Here is a 20,761-nt window from a genome sequence, read left to right on the forward strand (position 1 = left end):
ACATGCCTAGAGAATGAGCAATTCAGAGGTAGTGCAGGATATAACATCCCAGAACTTCAGCCCCTTTGAATTACTGCTGCATTTCTGTTAAAACTATTTCTGAAAGGTTTAATATATATCTTGTTGCTTCTAAATTGCTGTTCATTTAGGAGACTTAGAGTTAGTTCATTGCCTAAAAGGGACTGTGAGTCTAATTTAAATAACCATCAACCTATTTCTTTTCATTCTAGCTGGGCTAAGATGGAAAAAATAATGTGAATATTTAAGATGCTTTAAGCTGTCTCTGCTTTAAGCCATGTACGTTTAATATGGTGGTACTAGGGGTATGGATTTTCAAGCTGTGTATATCCTGAGGTGTTAAATTAAGATATATATTTTTTATACCCATATATATTAAATAACATGTTGCTTTACAGAAAATGTATTCTTGCCAGTGACTTACCAGTTAAATATATTCATTATTTTGCTTAAATAGCATTCCTGAATATCCTGAATATGTTGTGGTTTTTTTTTGTTTTTTTTTTTCCCGGTAAGTGTTCTCTGAGCATTTGAAAACATGGGGGTTTCTCAGCAGCCAGCAGAATACGTTGTTTTCACTTCTGTATCTCAGCACCTTGCAATCTTTTTGTGGTCAAAATTCTTCGGCACTAAGAAAGCTGCATAGCTCCACGCCTTGGGGACGTAGCCTTTGTACTGCAGGCAGGTCTAGCATTAAACGATTAAGGCAGATTCCTCTTTCCAAAGAATGAAGTGTCCTGTTCACACAGTTCTCCAAGTCCCAGTGGCAGAAGGAGCTAGCAGGCTTAATCTGTAGTAAAGCCTCAATCTTTCACATGGCAAAGCAGAGCTACCAAGCGAGGTAACAAGAAATGTATTTATCTTGCTGAACTAGATTTAAAAACAACAATAACAAACTGGGAGGATCCTGTAAAGATGCTCTGACAACCTTTTTTTAATGGGTTTTAATATATAATGCCATGATGTTTCGTTGTAAATCGTGAATTTTATACCATTTTCTGCAGCAGGATTAGAAAATTACAGACCTGTCACTTTTTGTTTAATTTTCAATAAGACATGGTGTATTTGTGAAGACTTCCACGTAAAGACTGTTAGTTTGCAAGACCTATTGGTGAATTTCAGCATCTATCTTAAAAGAGCTGAGATAAAGTTTTTAATTACTGTAATTAGTAAAGCAATAGGTTGTAAGCGATCTCTTTTATTTATGGGACTTCAGAATTTCGCGTTAGTGAGCTTTAAGAATCTTACTTGTGTTGATGCTGCTAAAAATAATACTTTGTAAAAAAGTTGTAGAGGGATCTGCTGATAGATTCAATAAAGGAATGCTCATTCAATATAAATATGTTATTTCTAGCTCTTCTAAGTAAAATAGCTACTCACAGTTCTGCCATGGAGAGCTTGTTGTTTATCATAGAATACATGTACGCTTAAATGGACCCATAAATTGTGGAAAGGGAAATCTTGTTGATGTACTCATGCACACAAGCACTGATGTACTCTCAAAACGGAGAGAGATGGATTTGAAGGGTGGAGCATTCAGTGGATAAGGAATTGGCTGCAGGCTGCACCCAGAGAGTGGTGGTCGATGGTAACATGTCCTAGCAGAGGCTGGTGACAAGTGGTGTCCATCAGGGGTCTGTCCTGGGACTGGTGCTGTTTAACCTCTTTATCCATGACACAGACAGTCGGATCGAGCGCACCCTCAGTAAGTTTGCAATGACACCAAGCTGAGTGGTGCAGCTCATGCAAGAGAAGGAAGGGCTGCCATCCACAGGGACCTGGACAGGCTGGAGAATTGGGCCCATGTGAACCTAATGAGATTCAATGAGGCCAAGAGCAAGGTGCTGCACCTGGGCTGGGGCAATCCCAGACACGAGCACAGGCTGGGAGAAGAGCTCACTGTGGGCAGCCCTGCAGAGAAGGATTTGAGGATTTTGGTGGACAAAAAGCTCAACAAGAGCCAGCAGTGTGTGCTTGCAGCCCAGAAGGCCAACTGCGTCCTGGGCTACATCCACAGAGGGGTGGCCAGCAAGGGAGGGAGGTGATTGTGCCCCTCTGCTCTGCCCTTGTGAGGCCCCACCTGGAGTGCTGTGTCCAGGACTGGGGCCCCCAGCACAAGAAGGATGTGGGGCTGTTAGAGCGGGTCCAGAGGAGGGCCATGATGCTCAGAGGGCTGGAGCACCTCTCCTATAAAGAAAGGCTGAGAGACCAGGGAGACCTCATTGAGGCCTTTCAATACACTTTAAGAGGGCTTATAAAAAAGATGGAGAACTTGTTCAGTCATATAGTGATGGGACAAGGGGGAAGGATTTTAAACTAAAAGAAGGGAGATTTAGATAAGAGGTTAGGAAGAGATTTTTCATTCAGGTGGTGGTGAGGCACTGGCACAGGTTGCCCAGAGAAGCTGTGGATGCCCCATCCCGGGAGGTGTTGGATGGGGCTTTGAGCAACCTGGTCTAGTGAGTGGTATCCCTGCCCATGGCAGGGAGGTTGGAACAAGGTGGTCTTTTATGTCCCTTCCAACCTGAGCTGTTCTGTGATACTCCTGTAAATTCCACCAAGTGGTCCCATTTAAATGACCACTGCCATACCTCTGCAGCTTCCTAAAGACAGTATGCAGTGAGTGAAAGAGAGAAGAAATGTGAATCCCAAACAAAAGAGAGAAGCTGGCCATGTGGGTACAGCTAAAAACAAAAACCTCTCTGTACTCATATATGAAAAGGTGAATAGCATTTTTCAGACTGAACATCATCTTTAGCCATTTGGCAATTGATGAAATAAGTGTTGAGGTGGGCTTTGTTGGTTTGGATGGGTTCTTCGCCTTGTTCTGTCTTTTAACCCTCCCTTATTTTTATTTTTTAAGCTCTCCTCCAGTGACTGTAAATTGAACTCTTCTTCATCACTTTTATTATCATTCTTCTATTCTCGGGCTTAAATCAATTAGCTGGATCTTCTACTTGTTTGCTGTCATCCCTGAAGAGAGGGAAGCCTTGCTCTCTTGAGCAGTACATTTCCTTGTGAAAAGTAGATGAATGATGCTTCTTAGTCTCTGCCTAATCCAAACAGAACATTTTCGTTGAAAATATTTTTTTTCCAATGAGACTAGAGGAAAAAAAAAATTCCCTTTGAGTTTCACTAGGAAATGTCATGCTAGTGATTTCTTCAGGACTGTTTGAGTTCTAAGGTATAATTAGAGACACTGCACTTTGCCTCTGTGAGTTTGTAATGTTTAAGAGAAGTCACTCAAGATAATCCGTGTTAATAATAATATCTCACCTATGCTTTACAGGTGTGCTATAATAATAGTAATAAAGACTTTTTATTCTGGAGCTCCTTCGTGATTTTTGAAGGCACCAACAATGATTTGTTTCACATCTGGATTTCAGTGGGGGGTGAAGAAACCCTGAATCCTCTGTAGAGCTAAGTCGAGTTCTCTTTAAGGCTCATGGCACTTGTTATTTGAGCAAAAGGATGTGTTTCTATGAAACGTGATAAGGCTTCTCTCTTCTTCAGTCAAAATTATTAACGTGTGAACAGGTAGCGTGTGTTGCATAGCCATATAGTTGATTATTTGATCAAACTAAGTTTTCCTATTTCAGAGCAGCAGGCCAGAAGGGAGTGTGAATGCATTGCACATTCCCTTGGTCTCCTCTCCTCACGTGCTTGGCTTTTGCAGGTTAAGGCAGAAACTATACTGCCTCATGGTGTTGCCTGGTCCTTTTCTTTTGCCTCCTCTTCCTCCCTTTAACAGCATCCTGTAGCTTTGTCAGATCAATAGAAGGACAGCAAGAAAGAACTCCTAGAATATTGGCACGGTTCTTCAGTTGTGTTGTAACTCATGAGAACCGTAGGACAGTTTGGGTTGGAAGGGACCTTAAAGGCCACCTGGTTCCAACCTCCCTGCCATGGGCAGGGACACCTCCCACCAGACCAGGCTGCCCAAAGCCCCATCCAGCCTGGCCTTGAACACCTCCAGGGATGGGGTATCCACAGCTTCTCTGGGCAGCCTGTGCCACTGCCTCAAGCCCTGCAGTGAAGGGCCGGCATACAGCACAGCTGGAGAGCAGAGAGCTTCTTGTGCACGCTTGGAACACACTGAGCTGGTTACGGTGCTCGAATTAGCCAGGGTGTGGTGGTATGTTGTTCCTTGGAGAAAAACCTAACAATTTCTTGGCAAGATGAAATAGCCCACGTAGAGCTTCCTGATGTTGTAACTAGAAAAAAGGAAGGAGCTGGCGTGGGTGGATGTAACGTAAGCACAGGACTTGGCTGTGCACAGAGTCCTTAAAGCCTGAAAACTGCAGAAGCGCACTTTAAAGGTATGCAAACTGTGACTGCTCAGCAGCTCTTATAGTTAGGACTAATTGGTCATTCTTTTTTGGGAAAAAAAAAAGTTGCCTTTAAATAATGTTCATTCTCCCAAATCACAATTAACCTGCCCTGCTTGCTTCCTGCTATCTCCTTTCATCCTTGCTGGAATGATAATGCAGTAGCGAGACCAGTAAAAATAGTAGTTTTGCAATAGTAGTTGGGAAGGCTTCTTTGCAAGTCTTGTTTTCAGTCAGTTTGAGAAGTCAGTGGACCTGCAGCCCGAAGTTCTGGGAATTCTGAGGAGCTGGCAATTATCTGGAGTAATTCTCAAGTAATAATTTCAGACAGTAATTTTTAAGGCACGATAGTGCATTCTTTGGGCATCCTGCAAGCTTTTTCCTCTTTAAATAAGCTATGCATCACCCACGTTTATTTTTAAGAGGAAATAGCACTACCATACTGTGTTATTAAGACAGTGAAAATCAGTATTTACTGTTACTTATGCTGCTTCTTTGGCATTAGTAGCATGATTAACTTTGACTTGGTTTTGTGGTTATGGACAAGTTTAACTTGATGCGGCTGTTATTTGTAGCTCTCTGGTTAGAACTGGTACTTTAAGGTTACTTTCAATATGGTGACAAGTGAAGGCCACAATGAATTGGAGTCAACATTTCCTGTATAGATCTTAAATTCTGCTTAATAACCTATAAATTCCAGGGGGAGGAGAAACCAAAACAACCAAAAAAAAACTACCACAACAACAGACATCACCAGCTGTGTTGATGGTTTATGGAAGCTAGATAGCACGGGACCCTTGCAAACATCTTCTGAGAGGTGCTTGTTGGGGTTCTTCGCAGTTTCTCCTCATGCTTTGGTAGTCTGCAGTCTTCAGTTTGTTGAAATGCACAAGTTTGTGTGGAAAGTGCACCTTTCTTGTTTGAATGAATGTTGCAAGTAGATCTTGTAAAAAAAAAAAATTCCAATCAGATGTAGTAATTGGGTCATTAGATTTTCTGAAGGTTCTTCAGCCATTCGTTATAGACATAACCTGTTTCACGGGCAGATGGAGCATGAGTTATGGTGAGGATCTGGTGGTGATCTGAAAGCCGAGTCTCTCAGCCCTCATCTTTGCATCAGAGGACATGGCAAGGTGTCATCTCTGTACCTTTCTGTCTGCTCTCCTCCCCTTTTCTTACTCCAGACACACACTGGATCACATGAGAGAGCAGGCTGGCGGCATGGGACTTAGGAGCCTTGTGTTCCTCAGATCTTATGTTGTTCACTTTCTTATGCTATACATGCAGTATGTTGAACTGAGGGCAAGACTTTGCACCAGGGTAGAAATTTCCCAGTTCCTGGTACTGTGTTGAAATGGGAAATGGAGAAAACTTCAACCTTGCCGGTCATTCGCTTGGTAAATCTGTGCCTGGCCTCTGCCACCTGAGTTGCTGATAATCCCATGTGTAGGTGCTGCTGTATGAGAACCATACACTTAAATTTCCATGCAAGCTGTGCAAGATGCACATGCTGAATAGTGGATGTGGAGGGGAAGAGGAGACAGAAATAGCGTATGCTGGGTTTCATGCTTCTTTTTTTAAAACAAAACAACCTTTAAATATTTGTGTAAAGTAAGCCAAGCAAGTAAATGCTACATTGCTCTTCAATCTTTCTATTAGTTAATCTATAAAGAGTTGAAAGCAGCTGTTCCAGCTGAGTGGCTGCCCACTGATGATGAATGTTTTAACTCACATGGGAAGGCAGTAGAGTCTCACACAGCGTAAACATCTGTAAAAGTAATGCTACAGACTTGTGCCTTTACCTGGCCTCCCCTCTTGGGGACCTTATGAGAACTGGATTTGTTTTTAAGTATATTTGAAAACATGACTAACAGTGTTCTTTATTTTTGATTCTTTGCGCAGGGTATTTACGTAAGGGATGCGCCTTTGAAGAACATAAAAGTGTTCAATGTTCGCCGATTTGTAGCTCTTTTCAACGTGGTAAATGCAACGAAGCGGGATGCTGGCAACTATCGCTGCATGATTCGGACGGAAGGAGGGGTCGGTGTATCAAACTACGCGGAACTGATAGTCAAAGGTATTTCACAGAAAAAACAGTATTTGCATTCTAAGTGTATGAAATAAGGACCTGCAATCGTTAGTTCACTAAAGATGTCACCCATCATTTGTTGAAGTTGATGAGATGTTTAATAAATAGACTCTGTTTATGTAAATTGTGAAAGTCTATCCAGCTGTAGCAAGGGAATGACAGAAGAAGCCAGGGCTAATTAACTAGTTACTTGTTGATTGTTTATTTAGATATTTCCCCCAGATGCACTGTTTGGAAGGTATTTCTATATTGAAGAGTGTATTTATCTTTTTGGAGGATATGAATATAATATTAGCTATTTACCTCCATGGTGGAGATTGCATTCTAAAGATGTATTTACTTCAAAATTTCAAAACTTTACAGTAAGAGATAACACACACATTTCAACATCTGAAGGGATATTTTTAAAAATGGCAGGGAACACCTTTGAATTGAATGCATATAAAAATGTCCATCTTTATAGAAAACTATGGTAAAATATTTTCTTAACATTAATCGTATTTAAAATGCATTTTGGAGGAACATAATTTTATTCTTGTTCTTTCAAAGAAAAACATTTTCTAGCAGTGAAAGAAGTTGCAATGCCACGTTGTTGTGTTAACACATCTTCACTTTCCGGTCAGTTCTGTGCCTAAGAAACAAAAATTGAGATAAAGGACTCAAGGCTCTTTTTCTCTTCCCCAAAACAATTTGATCCAAGTCAGCAAGGAGAGAGCAAGTGCCCTAGAACTAAATCCACTGCAGGTGTGGATTTTTCCTTTGGGAATTAGTAGGGACACAGTTGTGTCTGTTATGAATAGTCTGATTTTAGAAACACTGTCCTTTTGTTAGTTAGGACTTTTTTCTTTCCATTGAGATACAGTATTTAAGAAACATACAGGTTAAGGAATAACATAAGTAATAAATTAATTTTATGTAGTATTTTTGCCACTCTGCTTTCCAAATTTTGCACTAGGTTTTATCTTTTGGTTTAAGATACAAATTAACATTTCTTATGACTTATACTGCAGTATGTTTAGTTATAAGAGCTTGCGTGATTCTGTTTGCATACAGTAGATAAGGGGCTTTATTATTACTTGACCTTGGAATCACTCTTTTCTTTCTCCTTACTGTTTAATAATTTTGCATACTTATAAACCGATGTAGGATCTTTCAGGACTTCTTAAAGATGTGCTTCTCTTTCCAAATTTATTAGGATTTTTTCAGGTAACTCACATAATCAATAAGCAAGGTGTGGGATCACTGTTCTATCTGAAAATGTAGCGTAGGTCTTGTTTCTGAAAGCAGCACAGAAAGTATGCATACAAGAAACTACCAGTAAAGGAGGAGTTTGAAGGACAGCAGGCACAGTTGCATAAATGAATAATGAAACCAAAAAGTTAAAGAAGCTAAACAATTTTTTTGGGGGGGAAGGGGAAGCAGGGAATGAGGCAAAGTGAGGAGGACAATAGAATTCAGGTTGAGAAGAGATACAGGAACATTTGCTACAGCCTAATGTTTTTGCTAATTTTGAATTAAATAATAATTGAGAGGGGAATAATGGAAAGGTGACATGGTTAGAACAGTGTTTATGAGATGTGCATGGGTTTAGGATTTTTAATTTTTTTTAAGTAAATTGGAGTGGAAGAAGCTTGGGGTATGTGTTAGACTGGGCAATAATTGGTCACCAGCGGGAGATGCAAGAGACCCTTAAAGAACAAGAAACCGTTTTCCAAAAACAAGAACATGTTTTCAGTTGATGTGCTTTAGAAGCATCAGGACAAGACAAGGAGGAGGAGATTGCAAATAAGCAGTGCATGGAGATAATATGACAAAACAAATTTTAGTACAAAAACTCAGATGAGCTATTTAAATGGACAGATGAAGAGAGAAACAAATAGAGAAGATGGGCTGAATATGTAATTATAAGGCATAGTGGAAAAAATTAGGGTTTTCATTTGTTTTGTTTTAGTTCAATGAAAGATAACATGAAAAAGAAAGAAAAGGGGTGGCCAAAATAAAAGTGTTCATAACTTAGGAAAGAGAGAAAGAAAGGGCAAAGTACAACCCCAACAGGAATGATAAAGCATCTTTCAGACCTTACAGCAATGGAAACCAGGGGAAGAAGGGAGCTGTCTGAGTGAGGCAGGTGGAAGATTGACTGCATCAATGACAGGAGGTACAGAAAGCCAAAGCAGTTAGGTTCTGTCAATTTGTTTGATTTAGGGTGTTCTAATTTATTAGCGCTCCTTTTGTGGTGTAGTGGATGAAATTATGAAGCATATCATTAAAGCATTTGTGCTTATCCAGATTCTTTCAGAAAATTTGCACTGGGCACTGTGAACAATTGGATAGCCTTAGGGTGTAATCCCATTAACTACTTGTACAGTAGCAAAGTAATTATGGTAATCCCTGTTGCCTGTATTGGAGCTTTTATGAGACCACCTGCAGGTCATTCCTTCTGACCTAGAAAGACCCATTTTAAACATTATGCTGTAAAACCTTAGGTGACTGTACTGAAATAGCAGCATTAGGGGATAATTAGTAAATATGCTTTCTTACAATTTCTTAATTATACACCATCAGTATTTCCTATTTTTTCAGCAGCTGTTCTGCAATGCTAGTCAGCAGAATTCAAATGCAATGGATTAATCGATTTATCTATCAACTATATCTGTTTTTCATCCATTACCACCAGTAAATCATGAGCCATGTATGTATACTCCCATTGTACGCAATGCTTAGTCTGCTCGGGAAGTACTGATGGCTTAATGATAGTATGCGTAGAAAGAGCGGTGTAATTACTCCGCTCTCTTTGTTGCAAACAATGAATCTAATTCTCTTCTCATTTACACTGGTGTAACTAAGCTGACTTAAGTGGAATTTCACTGGAACTACATTGCTAGGAAGACAGGAGTTGAAGAGTCAATTTGCCACACTTTATTGTCCTTTGTTTCATTCTACTTACTGAACTTGTAAATCAAATTGCAAGTAAGTAAATCCCATGATGGAGTTAGGATTTTTTTTTTCTTTCCAAAATATCTTTGATCTTAAGATCTTAACTTGAAGACATCTTCCCAGTAGAGTGAGTTACAACTTTGTACAACATTCATGCTACTTCATACTTCAGGCACAGACTCACTAAATAGAAGTTTCCTGTAAGTAATTCCCATTTTCTTTCTTATGTAAACCTCTTTAAGGTTTGCAGTGCTACTGTGGCATGATGTGCAAACTGAGGACTGGATACAAGAACTTTCTAAATCAGCAGAAAGACCATTAGCATCAGGCATTGCAAACCGAACGTGAAATCACAAAGGGATAGGAACTAAATCTTGATTTTTGAGGATGAGACATACGTAAGAAATGGCCAAATGTTCCTTTTTGGTTGTTTTTACCTGAACAGATATGATTCTAACAAGGTTTAATCTCTGTGGGGGTGAAAAAAAGCAATTAAAAAGCTGGCAGTTAATCCCATGTTATCTTATTAAATAACTGTAAACATGAATATTGTCTAGTTAATGAGCAAAAAGCCTGTCAATGAACAATTAGCCTGGCCCTAAACATGAAGGAAAAAAGGACTTTTTTAAAAAATGTGTTTTTGTTATCTTACATGCCTTTTAGAGGATGGTGAAATGAAGTATTGATTGCTCTATTTAAATAAATCCTGAAGGGGAGGTTTTCAATTTTACCCGAGTGTTTGTTCTGATAGGAAAGGCTGAAAAGACAAGTGCCTTGTCATTGTGCGTGTGTTCAAACTGCACAGTATCCTCATCTAAGTTTGTCAGAGAATTGGATTGAAATGTCACTTTATCTAATGGGAGACATGAAAGTGGCCTTGTCAGATCACCCACTTAATGTAAAAAAAGAACAACAAAACCCACAAAACAACCAAACAAAAGACAAAACAGCGGTTTGTTTGTAATAGGTGACATGAAGGTAATCAAACATTGCGCAAAAGGGAAATAGTAGGGTGGAATTGATTAAATGTATTTGGTGAAGTAAATTAGACTTCTACATACAGTCCCTCGGTTGAATTTCTCTGGTAGTGAGCAGATCCAACACAGATTAGATTCAGGAGAACAGAATGAGCCTGTCTGAGCAGACACCAGATTATTACAGAGTTCAGACTGCTTATTGAGTTCAAACAAGGTAAACCAAGGTGTCAATTTGGTTAAATGGAGTTTTGTTAGGTTTTTAAGCAAGGGCACAGAGAGGTAGCCATCTGTAACGTTGGCAGCTTAAATGTCTGCATCTTTTCAAATGGAAGATTTAAGACCAGGAACAGAACTAAAGCTCTTCTGGACCTCCAGAACAAAGAATATATTCTGGAGGGCAAAACTATTTTGAGATGAAGACACGGGAAGAAAATATTACAAAGTGCTTTTCTGAGGTATCAGTTGTTCTCCTACAGTAAATATACATGGATGTTTTTATCTATTTTCTTTGTCTCTGCCAATTCATCCTTCATGCTGGATCCATCAATCTGCCTGTGCCTTTTTACAAACAGTGCTGCTATTACAACTTACTTTTACAGTTGCCTGTCACAAAGTTCTGCTTTCAGATGCTTACAATTTTGATAAACTGACTTGAGGCTGATATTTTCCAGTATGGGCATGTGTCTCAGCCTGAAAGTTTAGAGGGAACCTCCAGTCAAAGCAGCTGAGATGGTTCAGCCGTCTTAGCAGATGTTCCGTGGGACAGTGCTGAAGACACCACCAGGCTTTGAAGCAGGAACTTGGGATTTTTAGGAGGGTAATGGATGTGTCAAGAAATCTGCTTGCAAGTATAGTCAATTTACAGGCTGCAGAAAAACAAACAAACACCCATCTAATGCATACAATAGAGACTTCTCTGAGTTTAACTGAGAAATTGAGATTTCAGTTTAAATGTCAGTACTGATCTGAGCTCCCCTGCGTTGGGCTGGAGCCAGGCACATGAATCCAAAACTGGGAGCTTAGCCGTCCCGTGCTTTTAAGTATGCAGCCCTCCACCTCTCTGAGCTGTTGTACTGTGAAGCTATAATGGTGTGAGATGCATGTGGAGAGTGAGTGGAGCAAGAAGCTGAGTACTTGGATGGGGTTTTTGGTATTGGGACTGAAAGGCATGGCAAACTGGGAGGCGTTTCAAAGTTAGAGGGGAGTTAGACGAAAATTGGGGCTACGTGAGTGCTAAAATCTAGGAAGAGAGAAAGAAAAGCGAGGGCAGAACAGAAACATCTGTCCATCCATATGTACATATGCACAAAGATTTATATATGTATATGTATAAGATATGTAGTTGTGTATGTATATATATATAGTAGCATATACAAAGCTGTTTGATTTCAAGACTAAAATAATAATGATTAGTTTAATAATTGTAATAATTAGGTAAGAAGTTATTAATGTGGACGTAGCATCAGAGATGATTGATACCATATTTTTACCATTTCATGTATTCATGATGTGCTGAACAGCACTATGTGAGATTATCATGACATTCTTTAACAGTCACTGTTTAATTAAAATTAGCTTGCAGGATAAATATTTCTTCCCTTTTCCTTCCAAATGTTCTACTCTCAGCATGGTTCTCCTCTCCCTTTTTCTTCAATAAAATAATAATAATAATAATAAATGTTATTGCTACTATTAGAGGAGAATTTTTCATTTTTTCAAGTGAGCTGTTTTGTGCCACAGACAAGAAATGTTTGTTTTTACTTGTTTATAAGTCAGTCAAACCTCAAAGATTTACATTATCTCCACTGGCATCTCTATGTGCATATCTTTCCCCTCCCTATTAAAATTTTAAAAGAACTGCAAACATGAACTTGTTAGGATCTTACAGGAAATGTTTGGGAAATCTCTACACTTTAAAGCACAAAGCAAAGTAAATAAAGGAGTTGCTGTTCTAACGATGTTTGCAATTAATGTGAAAGTGCCTAAGAATGAAAAGTTTATGTGTGTGTATGGCTACGTTTGTATTTATCTTCTGCATAAGAGAAGGGCTGCTCCTTATCATGAGGCTTTGTCTCTTTCACACGTTTACTGTAACAGGTCAAGTTAACATAGGGTGACATTAGAACATCTGCCTGAAACCTTCTGTCACCTGCAGTCATTGGAGTTAGACATCTGCCTTGGCAAGGCAGCCAGTATTTTCTTCCCATGACGGATTTCGCTCATTGCCGCTGATCACAGAATTCAAGAGGAGGTCACCCGTCTGTCTAAAAAGCATTAAATGTGAATTTATGTATAAACTTCCTTTTTTTATTTTTTGAGTTAACATTCCATTTAAAGGCCTATCTAAAAGGTTGTACAGTACTAAACAGCTCTTTTTACTTCTGTTTCCAAAGAGATCTGCAAGGAAGAGCTCTTTAAACTAAACCATCATCCTAAAGTGCCACTGCTACAAGCTTGTTTCTGCAATCACTTGAAATTCCTTCCCTGAATGTACCTGGATACAGAGTCACAGATCTATTGAGCCATTTTTATAAAAGTAGTAATGGGAAAAGAATTTGCAATGGTATTTATTTGAGACTACCTCTGTGTCCACATTAAAACTGCTTTCAGTGAAAGATGGTGGTGCTTCAGTGTGGTACTTACCTGAGTAAGTGATTCTAATTTCTTGGTAAAAAAGCAAAACAAACAAAGAAACCCACTAATTCTGACTAAAGGAAGAATAATTGAATAAGGAAGAAGAAGAGCTTTCTTATCTGAGTCATGAAATCAGCTCATTATATTTGATAGTGCACCTGTTGTATTAAAGTGTATGCTTAACTCCTGGGCTCGTGTTTTTAACCAGTAACTTAATAATGAGCATCCTATTTATAATGACAGGTTCATTCTGCGTAACCTTGATCACAAATAAGAACATTACTTTTACTATTAAACTGCACTTCCAGTATTAAACTGCAGCATACGCCGGCTTTGCTGAAATCATGCAGCTTGAATTAACCTTTTGCACTTTGGCCACGAAGGAATGAAAAATATGCCCCGAGGGATAAAAAGACAATAAAATACTGTCTATTCCGAGCACTTGTAATACTTGGAATGAATTGGTGTAACCACTAACCTTAGTGACCTAACTCCTGAGTTCGCATTTTGAATGGCACTTCAGCAGCCTTTAGTAGCATTTGAAACTTGAAGGTAATTAACTGTTCTTTCAGCATGGCTAAGTAAATGCCTTAGGATGCTCTATAAAAGTTCCATTTCATGTCTTGGTTCACAAAACAGCCTAATGATTTAAATTGATGCTAAATCATTTTGAGTCAAGTCAGAACTGTTTCCAGGCATACTAACGCTGTATGAAGCCGTAGTTTATACAGTTCAGGAACACTAGTTTCAATCAAACTGCTCCATGTGCCTGACCAAGAGATGACATCAGTTTGCCGTATGTTTCCACTGACGTGAAACACTATTTTCACTACTGATTTGAAAACACAAACAATATTCCTCTCTCCTGTATGCACTTCTATGCCAATCAGTAACAACCAGTAGGCATCTTTGGAGAAACATCTGATTGTTGCCAACTGTATTGTGTTCTTCACAATGACCATCAGTTAGTTTCACGGAGATGCAAATACACAGTGTGGAGGCCTGTGTTTGTGAGTTTGTGATCTCAGGTTTCAGCAATTGCTAGCAGATTGCGTAGTTTAAAGTTTATCTAAAAAGGAACGGTGCTAATTAGAAACACCACTGGTCTGTGAGGATCATAGGTGATCTTCAGTATAATTAGTGCCCAGTGAGTGGAGTGCTCCTTCTGTAAGTGAAGGAAAAAGAAGGTAGCATATGTAGGATAATCAAATGTTTGTTAAAATAGTGATTCTGCTATTTCTCAGGAAATATTAATACTTATTCCAGAGTGCCTTTCTCCCCCTGTGCCTCATTCTCTTTCCTTTAAGTCTGACTTTGAAGTCCTTGGGAAAATGATGAAATATATGAATTCAGCTTCTTTTCTGTTTGACTACCTATATCTCAACACTTGGGGGAATGGTTAGCAGGAGAGGATAAATCTGAATCTACAGCTTAGGGAAGACAGATGTTCTACTTTCATTAAGTATTCTGTGCAGCCTTAAGAAGGTGGCAGTGTTTGCTGATAGATATGTTAAGAATATTGGATCAAACACTGCCTTATTACAACAGCATGGTTTCATTCTGCTTGAATATATTTAACCAATGGGAAGGCAAATTTTATGCAGATGTGATGCTTGAAACAGCAGAGTAATTCTGCGGTTAATCAGTAGGAAAAAAATGAATGTGTTATTTAGCTTTAAAAAGAGATGATGTCTGCAAATTATTTTTGCGGTCCAACTCAAAATTACTCGTACATGTCCATTGCTTAATAAATAAAAAAGTAGTTTTAAAATCTTACTTTTAATGTCTTTAGACTGCAAACTCAGGATCACATAAATGCTCTTTTAGTGCAACAGAATACTTCTGGATGTTAGTGAAAATATGCTATTACAAGAAAGAGACAGGCTCATAATAAAGACTCAAGAATTCCCTCAGCTTTCTTATAGAAGCTTTTTCTGTTTAACCAGGATATAGGACTTTGAAAAATACTATATTTATTTGGTTCGTACAGAAATCTGAAGGCTGAATATTGCAGTCTGTGAGGAAAAATTATAATTTTTGTTTTTATGCAGAAGTCCCTGTTCTGGCTATGTCTAAGAATAGACTCAAGTATCAATTTTAACTTAAAAAATGTTAATTTTGAGTAGGCTATATGTTTATATCCAGGAAGAACTGTATTTTAATAAGAAAACCTGAGATCAGCTTTCGTTTTGAATTGGAAGTTAAAAGATGCCATTTAATATTAAGCGAATTGGAAAACTCTAATCACACACAGTTTGAAGTTACTCTGCACAGAACGTAAGCTTCAGGTTAAAATCACTAATGCTTAAACAGAAGACTTTGCGTATTGCATTTTGGGGGAAATAATGTGTAGTGATACTTTTTTTTTTCATATCTGTATTTTTATGCAGACTCTGATATGGCGTGAAATCCATTGTTTGAATATTTTAGAAGTAAAAAAATACCTGTATAATCATTGCCTCTTTTTGTAACTTACTGTGTCCCAGAGCCACCAGTTCCCATTGCTCCACCTCAGCTGTCCTCGGTTGGCGCGACGTACTTGTGGATACAGCTGAACGCCAATTCCATCAATGGAGACGGACCCATTATCCAAAGGGAAGTCGAGTATCGAACTTCAAGTGGAAGCTGGTATGACATACAACCTGTGGACTCCACAAGCTACAAGATTGGGCACCTGGATCCTGACACAGAATATGAGATCAGTGTGTTACTTACAAGACCAGGTGAAGGAGGAACGGGATCTCCTGGCCCAGCTCTAAAAACAAGAACAAAATGTGCTGGTGAGTACTCAAAAGCGATCGGAAATGTTGCAAGCAGATTTCTAGGGTCGAAAATGTAAGTTATCTTACTAGTGGTCTTTACTATCTACCTTAAAGCAGCAAGCTTCAGGAATTAAGACCGAATGCTTTTAAGTGTAACATCTCAGCATTTGCCAGTATGATTTAAATCATACCTGTTCATACCTTAAAGTGGTCAGCGTAGCGTGCTGCATAGATGAGTGACTTTTGGTTTCAGGTACGCTGTGTTCCACTGAACGCTCTCCATTCCATTACAGCCTTCTCTTGTTAGTATATGTTTGGGATGTCAGATCAGTTACCAGTTCATCTCTTTTATTTTTTCTTATTTTCCCTTCTTTTTTGGCTACTGTTCCAAGATTGGGAATAATTTTTTTTTTGGTTTGAATAAAGTTTCTTTTTTCCTTTTTTTCAGTGTCAGGTATATCATACTTGTAGATAAAGTGGAAAAAGATCCTGTGTAACAGCAAATGTAGTCATGGTTATGTCTCAATTAGCAGATAAGGTTTAGCCGAGGACTGCTTTCTTGAGTGACTGACAGCATGTCTTTTCATTAAACGAGATAGTTTGATTTGTCATGTTGTATAGCAGTCTTGGCTCCTATTTTGGATGCTATAATTAATGGTGCTGACCTCTGACTGTAAAAAGATACAAAGAAGACCTATTATACAAAAAACAATTGCACAGTAATCTTCAGGAAGAGTGGCAGTGATACTAATTTGGGATTCAGCTGCTCATAAAATAATAGAGTATATTGTGACCTGGATTTATTATTATTTTTTGTCATTAGTGTTTCCCCCCAATATTTTGTATTTTCTTTCTGCTGCTGCAGAGCTGGTAGAAGAGAGTCAGAAATGTACCTAGAAGAAATGTGACTAAGCAAATGGTAGTTGTTTATTGATCCTAATATTTAAAAGAACTGATTGGTGTTGTCTTTTTAATAGTACCAGGAAAATAGTACCATATATTTCAGCAGAAATAATGATGTATTTCCATTGAATATGCCGGTAAAGTTACTTTTCATAAAGTCACTTGGCCATCTACCAGTGGCTGAGTGGCATTCGGTTGAACGAATTGGTGCGATGCCAAATAGAGTAAAAAAATGTTTGCTGTCAGAATCACAGTGTTGTGTTTTGAAGATGCAAGCTTATATAGCTAGTAACTATATGTTTTTTTTTTTTTACTTACTCACGTTGTTGGAAACAAGTATTTTAATGAAAAATACTAAGTGGCAGTACACAATAGTGAACTATTTAATATTTGTAAGGTTTACTTTATTTGACTAAGATAACAACAGTTTAGTCAAAACTGGGGCATAAAAATTAATTAGAGTTCCCTTCAGGAGTGTTTCTAGGTCACTGTGCCTTTCATAATAATGTAAAATTATCTGTCTAGACAAGGTATGTATATATTTAGTACAGAAGTACTTCAAGCATTTTTAAATTAAACCAGTTTTTCTCAGAGTTTGGTTATGTGCTTATCCAACGAGGTAATGTAACATCAGGTTCTGTGTAAGTGAGCCTGTTTGCACTGAATTTATTCACTATTTCACATCAGCACGCAGATTTTTAGCTATGTGGTGGAAAGCAGGGCCTCAGCACACTAAATGGTTACTTGGGAAATGTCATAATAATGAACATCCCCCCTTCTTCTTCCTTTCCTTGAGCTTTTATTGCAGACCATGGCATCACAAGGTATGAGATACCCCTTTCCAATTTGGGTCAGCTGTCCTGACTGTGTCCCCTCCCAAACTCTTGCCTACTCGCTGCTGGGGAGGGGTGGGAGAAGTAGGAAGGAAATTAACTCTGTCCTAGCGAGACCCAGTACGGAGAAAGAAATCCAGAATTTTAGTTGTATTTAAGAACATTGTATGCTTTCTAGTCATTTCAGTGGTACGTACTGTTGAGTATTAAAACATGCATTTGATCTCATAAAACACAACATACTGGAAGTATTTTATTACCTGGTAAAGTCTTGTAATACATCAGCGTTATTTGTGTTTTCATTAAGCTAAACAGTAACCTTCTCAAATTAAAAGCAGAAAGTGATGTCTGACTGAAAAAATTTAAATGGAATGATGATATTAAATCTGTCTCTACAAATTGGCTTTTTTATAGCAGAAGATACTGCTTTGAAGGTGTAGTGGTTATTGGTTAACTGTTAGCAAGTGACATGCTAATAACTGGCCCGAGGGGTTAAAGAGAGATGCTGATAAACTAATGACGGTATAATTAAGCTGGGTAGGAGTAAAATAATGCCAGTCTCCAAAGCATACCATAGAATTAATAAAACAGGAGTCTTTAAGAGAAGAGTCATTGCACCTTTTTAATTACTGTGATAATTGTATGCTGCTTGCCTGTTCCCTAGGGGTCTAGTGAACCACTCTGAGACTCAGAGCAGTGTGCTAGACATTCAATAATCTTAACAGTTCTCCAAAGCATTTGAAATATGTTTTCATTTTAGCAGAATGAGATTTCGCAGGCTTGTAATAGACAAGCCCTATCTGTAACTTTAGTAAATAAAAGCATCTATAATTAGAATGCAAAGAAAATGAAGAAAAATCATCTCTCTAGACTTGGCTGCATCATCCTCAGTGGAGCAGTTACATACTTTCTGAAGTGCTTTCCTTCCTTCTGATGAAATGTAATATAAATGTAAGTGCTCTTTCAGGGTAATGTTGAGGAAGGCTGAGGAATTGCGTTCAGATCTGGTTTAGATTTAACCTAGAAAGTAGAGTGCAGGTTTGAAAAAGAGGAGGCTAATGGATTTTTGGCAATTGTAAACCACATTTGAATCAGACTTACAAAAAAGTTGTTGTTTTTTTTCTTCCCTGTATTCAAGGTCTGAAACCAAGACCTCTCCCTTGTTTGTCTGGAATTTGAATCACCAGTTGCTGTGTTCAAAGCTCCCTCTTCCCACAGTTGTGTCATATGGTGTTACGAACTTAGGGGAGTGATGCTATTATAAAAGCACTTTAAAAAAGGGTGGGGGTGTGTGGGGAGAGCTGGGATGAGGGGAAGAAAAAAAACAATCAGGAGAGATATGACAGAACATTTCTGTTACACGGTGTATCTCACATTACTCTCATATACATTTTCACTCTAATATATTTGTAAAATGATAATTTCAAAACAGTAGCCTCCAATTAGAGTTCCTCACAGTTCAGACAGCATTATCTGAGGCATAAGATTGCTAGCTCGGTGTCAGGCTTACAGTGCCCACCACTGCTATAGAGACCATGCTCACCCACGCTCTATCCAGCCATTGCTTGCAGCTAAATAGCTGCACAAATATTTGAACCAAAGAAATCACTTTATATCTAAGCACAGAACCAACAGCTGCTCTGCCATGTGGGATATAAGTTTGTGGATCTGAAAGTCAATGGTCAGCAAACAAACCAACCAGCCACCCACCTAGCTGTTAGCCCTTACTATTGAAGACTGTGAATCCTCTAGTGCCTGAAAAAATCCAGAACCAAATATTCTCCAAATCTGACCTCAAACTGGTGGAACCAGCCATAAAAAAAAAAAAAGAGTAGGCTAGTTTAAAGATTAATAGGCTAGAATGTTTTATAGTTTTCTTTTCCATATCAGCATTTCTGTGGATAGAATTATTTATTTCTGTGCTTTGCAACAAGTTGTGTCTTCAATACACACTATATGATAAAAATCTTGATCCAGTATGTGTCCCTGCACATTGAAGGTGAGACAATGCCCAGTGAAAACTGAACTAGAAAACTCTAGTGGAATTTAAGAAAACAATTTAAAACAAACAAACAAACAAACAAAAAAAAAAAACACAACAAAATATTGGACTATCCCAAAGTTATTTGTAACAGTTAGTCTTCCACTTCTCTGTGTTACGATACAATTATTGCCGTGTATTTGCAGAAACAATTGCTGCCAATGTAACCAACGATTTTCCAGGCAGAGAATTCAGACATGCTCAATATGTACAAGGAAGCAACAGGAATATTTTAATTAAATTTGTTGTTCTTGCTGTCTCTTCTGCCCCCTCACCTGCGCTTGTCAAGAGGAAAGCTGTTACTCCCAGGTCTATTGAGCTCTTGCATCAGTGCTGCAGGTTAGTTGTAAACTGTCTGTTACTCCGAGGCTTGTTACATCTGGAAGAAGAGAGCAGAGGAACTCTTTAAATCCCCACTTCTAAAGATTACTATTTTTCATCTTTTTTTCTTTTCCTCACTGCTTTGGATCTAGGGGGTGGTTTTTCAAGGTGCCAGAATTACTCCCCTACGTCTTCGCTGCCCACTGATACCACTGGCACAGTGAAACCATCTACATCTGCCAAAATGTTCGCTGATGGAACAAGCCTTATCTTTCCTCTGATCAAATAAGAGCTCATCTCCTGGTACCAGGCCCTCAAAATGATCAGACGTGGACCAGACCCTGTTTTTCCTTGGGAATGTTAACTAAGCTCCCCTTTTGTCCTTTTACTTGCTAAAAGGGATTCGTGACTTAAAAGTATATAGGGTCTATAGCCAGTTAGTAAAATGTATGACAATATAGTATTTGCATAGAAAACTTAGGTTCACTCTGTTGAAAGCTGTAGCTAGACCCACAGCCAGAGCGTAAAACTCTGATCTCCCTGCAGCCCTTTATTTCAGGGAGCCTGTAGAATTTATACATTACTTTACATCAGGTTGAAGCAGGCAAAAAAGGCTGAAATGTGCAGGCTGTACAGGCTGGCAACTGTCTTGACCCAGGTCAGCATGTCTTGCATGCACGGGTCCAGCAGCAAGTACTCCATGTCACCACATTTCTCCTTATGCATGGCAGGAAGCACTTGTCATCCATCTACAAGATGGACAGTCCTCAGGCCCTAATGGATCAGAGCCTTTGTACTCAATCATTTTAACAGTTGGTCTTCCCCATCCTCCACCCTCATATCTCATCCCCATCTTCTTTTGTCATTAGTTCTGTAGTTACTCTCTCCCTTTGACAGTGTTCATGCCCTGAATCTCGG

General features: G+C 38.7%; 1 protein-coding gene across 13 annotated transcripts in view; it reads left to right on the top strand.

Moving 5' to 3' along the window:
• PTPRM (protein tyrosine phosphatase receptor type M) overlaps positions 1-20,761 on the top strand; it is a 468,093-nt gene that overhangs the window by 175,409 nt on the left and 271,923 nt on the right. For all 13 annotated transcript variants that reach the window (XM_068671589.1, XM_068671590.1, XM_068671592.1 and 10 more), the window contains exons 6-7: positions 6,249-6,423; positions 15,470-15,763. In XM_068671589.1, coding sequence (XP_068527690.1) covers positions 6,249-6,423; positions 15,470-15,763 — 469 coding nt within the window. The remainder of the gene's footprint in view (positions 1-6,248; positions 6,424-15,469; positions 15,764-20,761) is intronic.

Source organism: Anas acuta, chromosome 2, assembly GCF_963932015.1.
Source record: "Anas acuta chromosome 2, bAnaAcu1.1, whole genome shotgun sequence".
In the NCBI taxonomy this organism is placed as follows: Eukaryota; Metazoa; Chordata; class Aves; order Anseriformes; family Anatidae; genus Anas; species Anas acuta.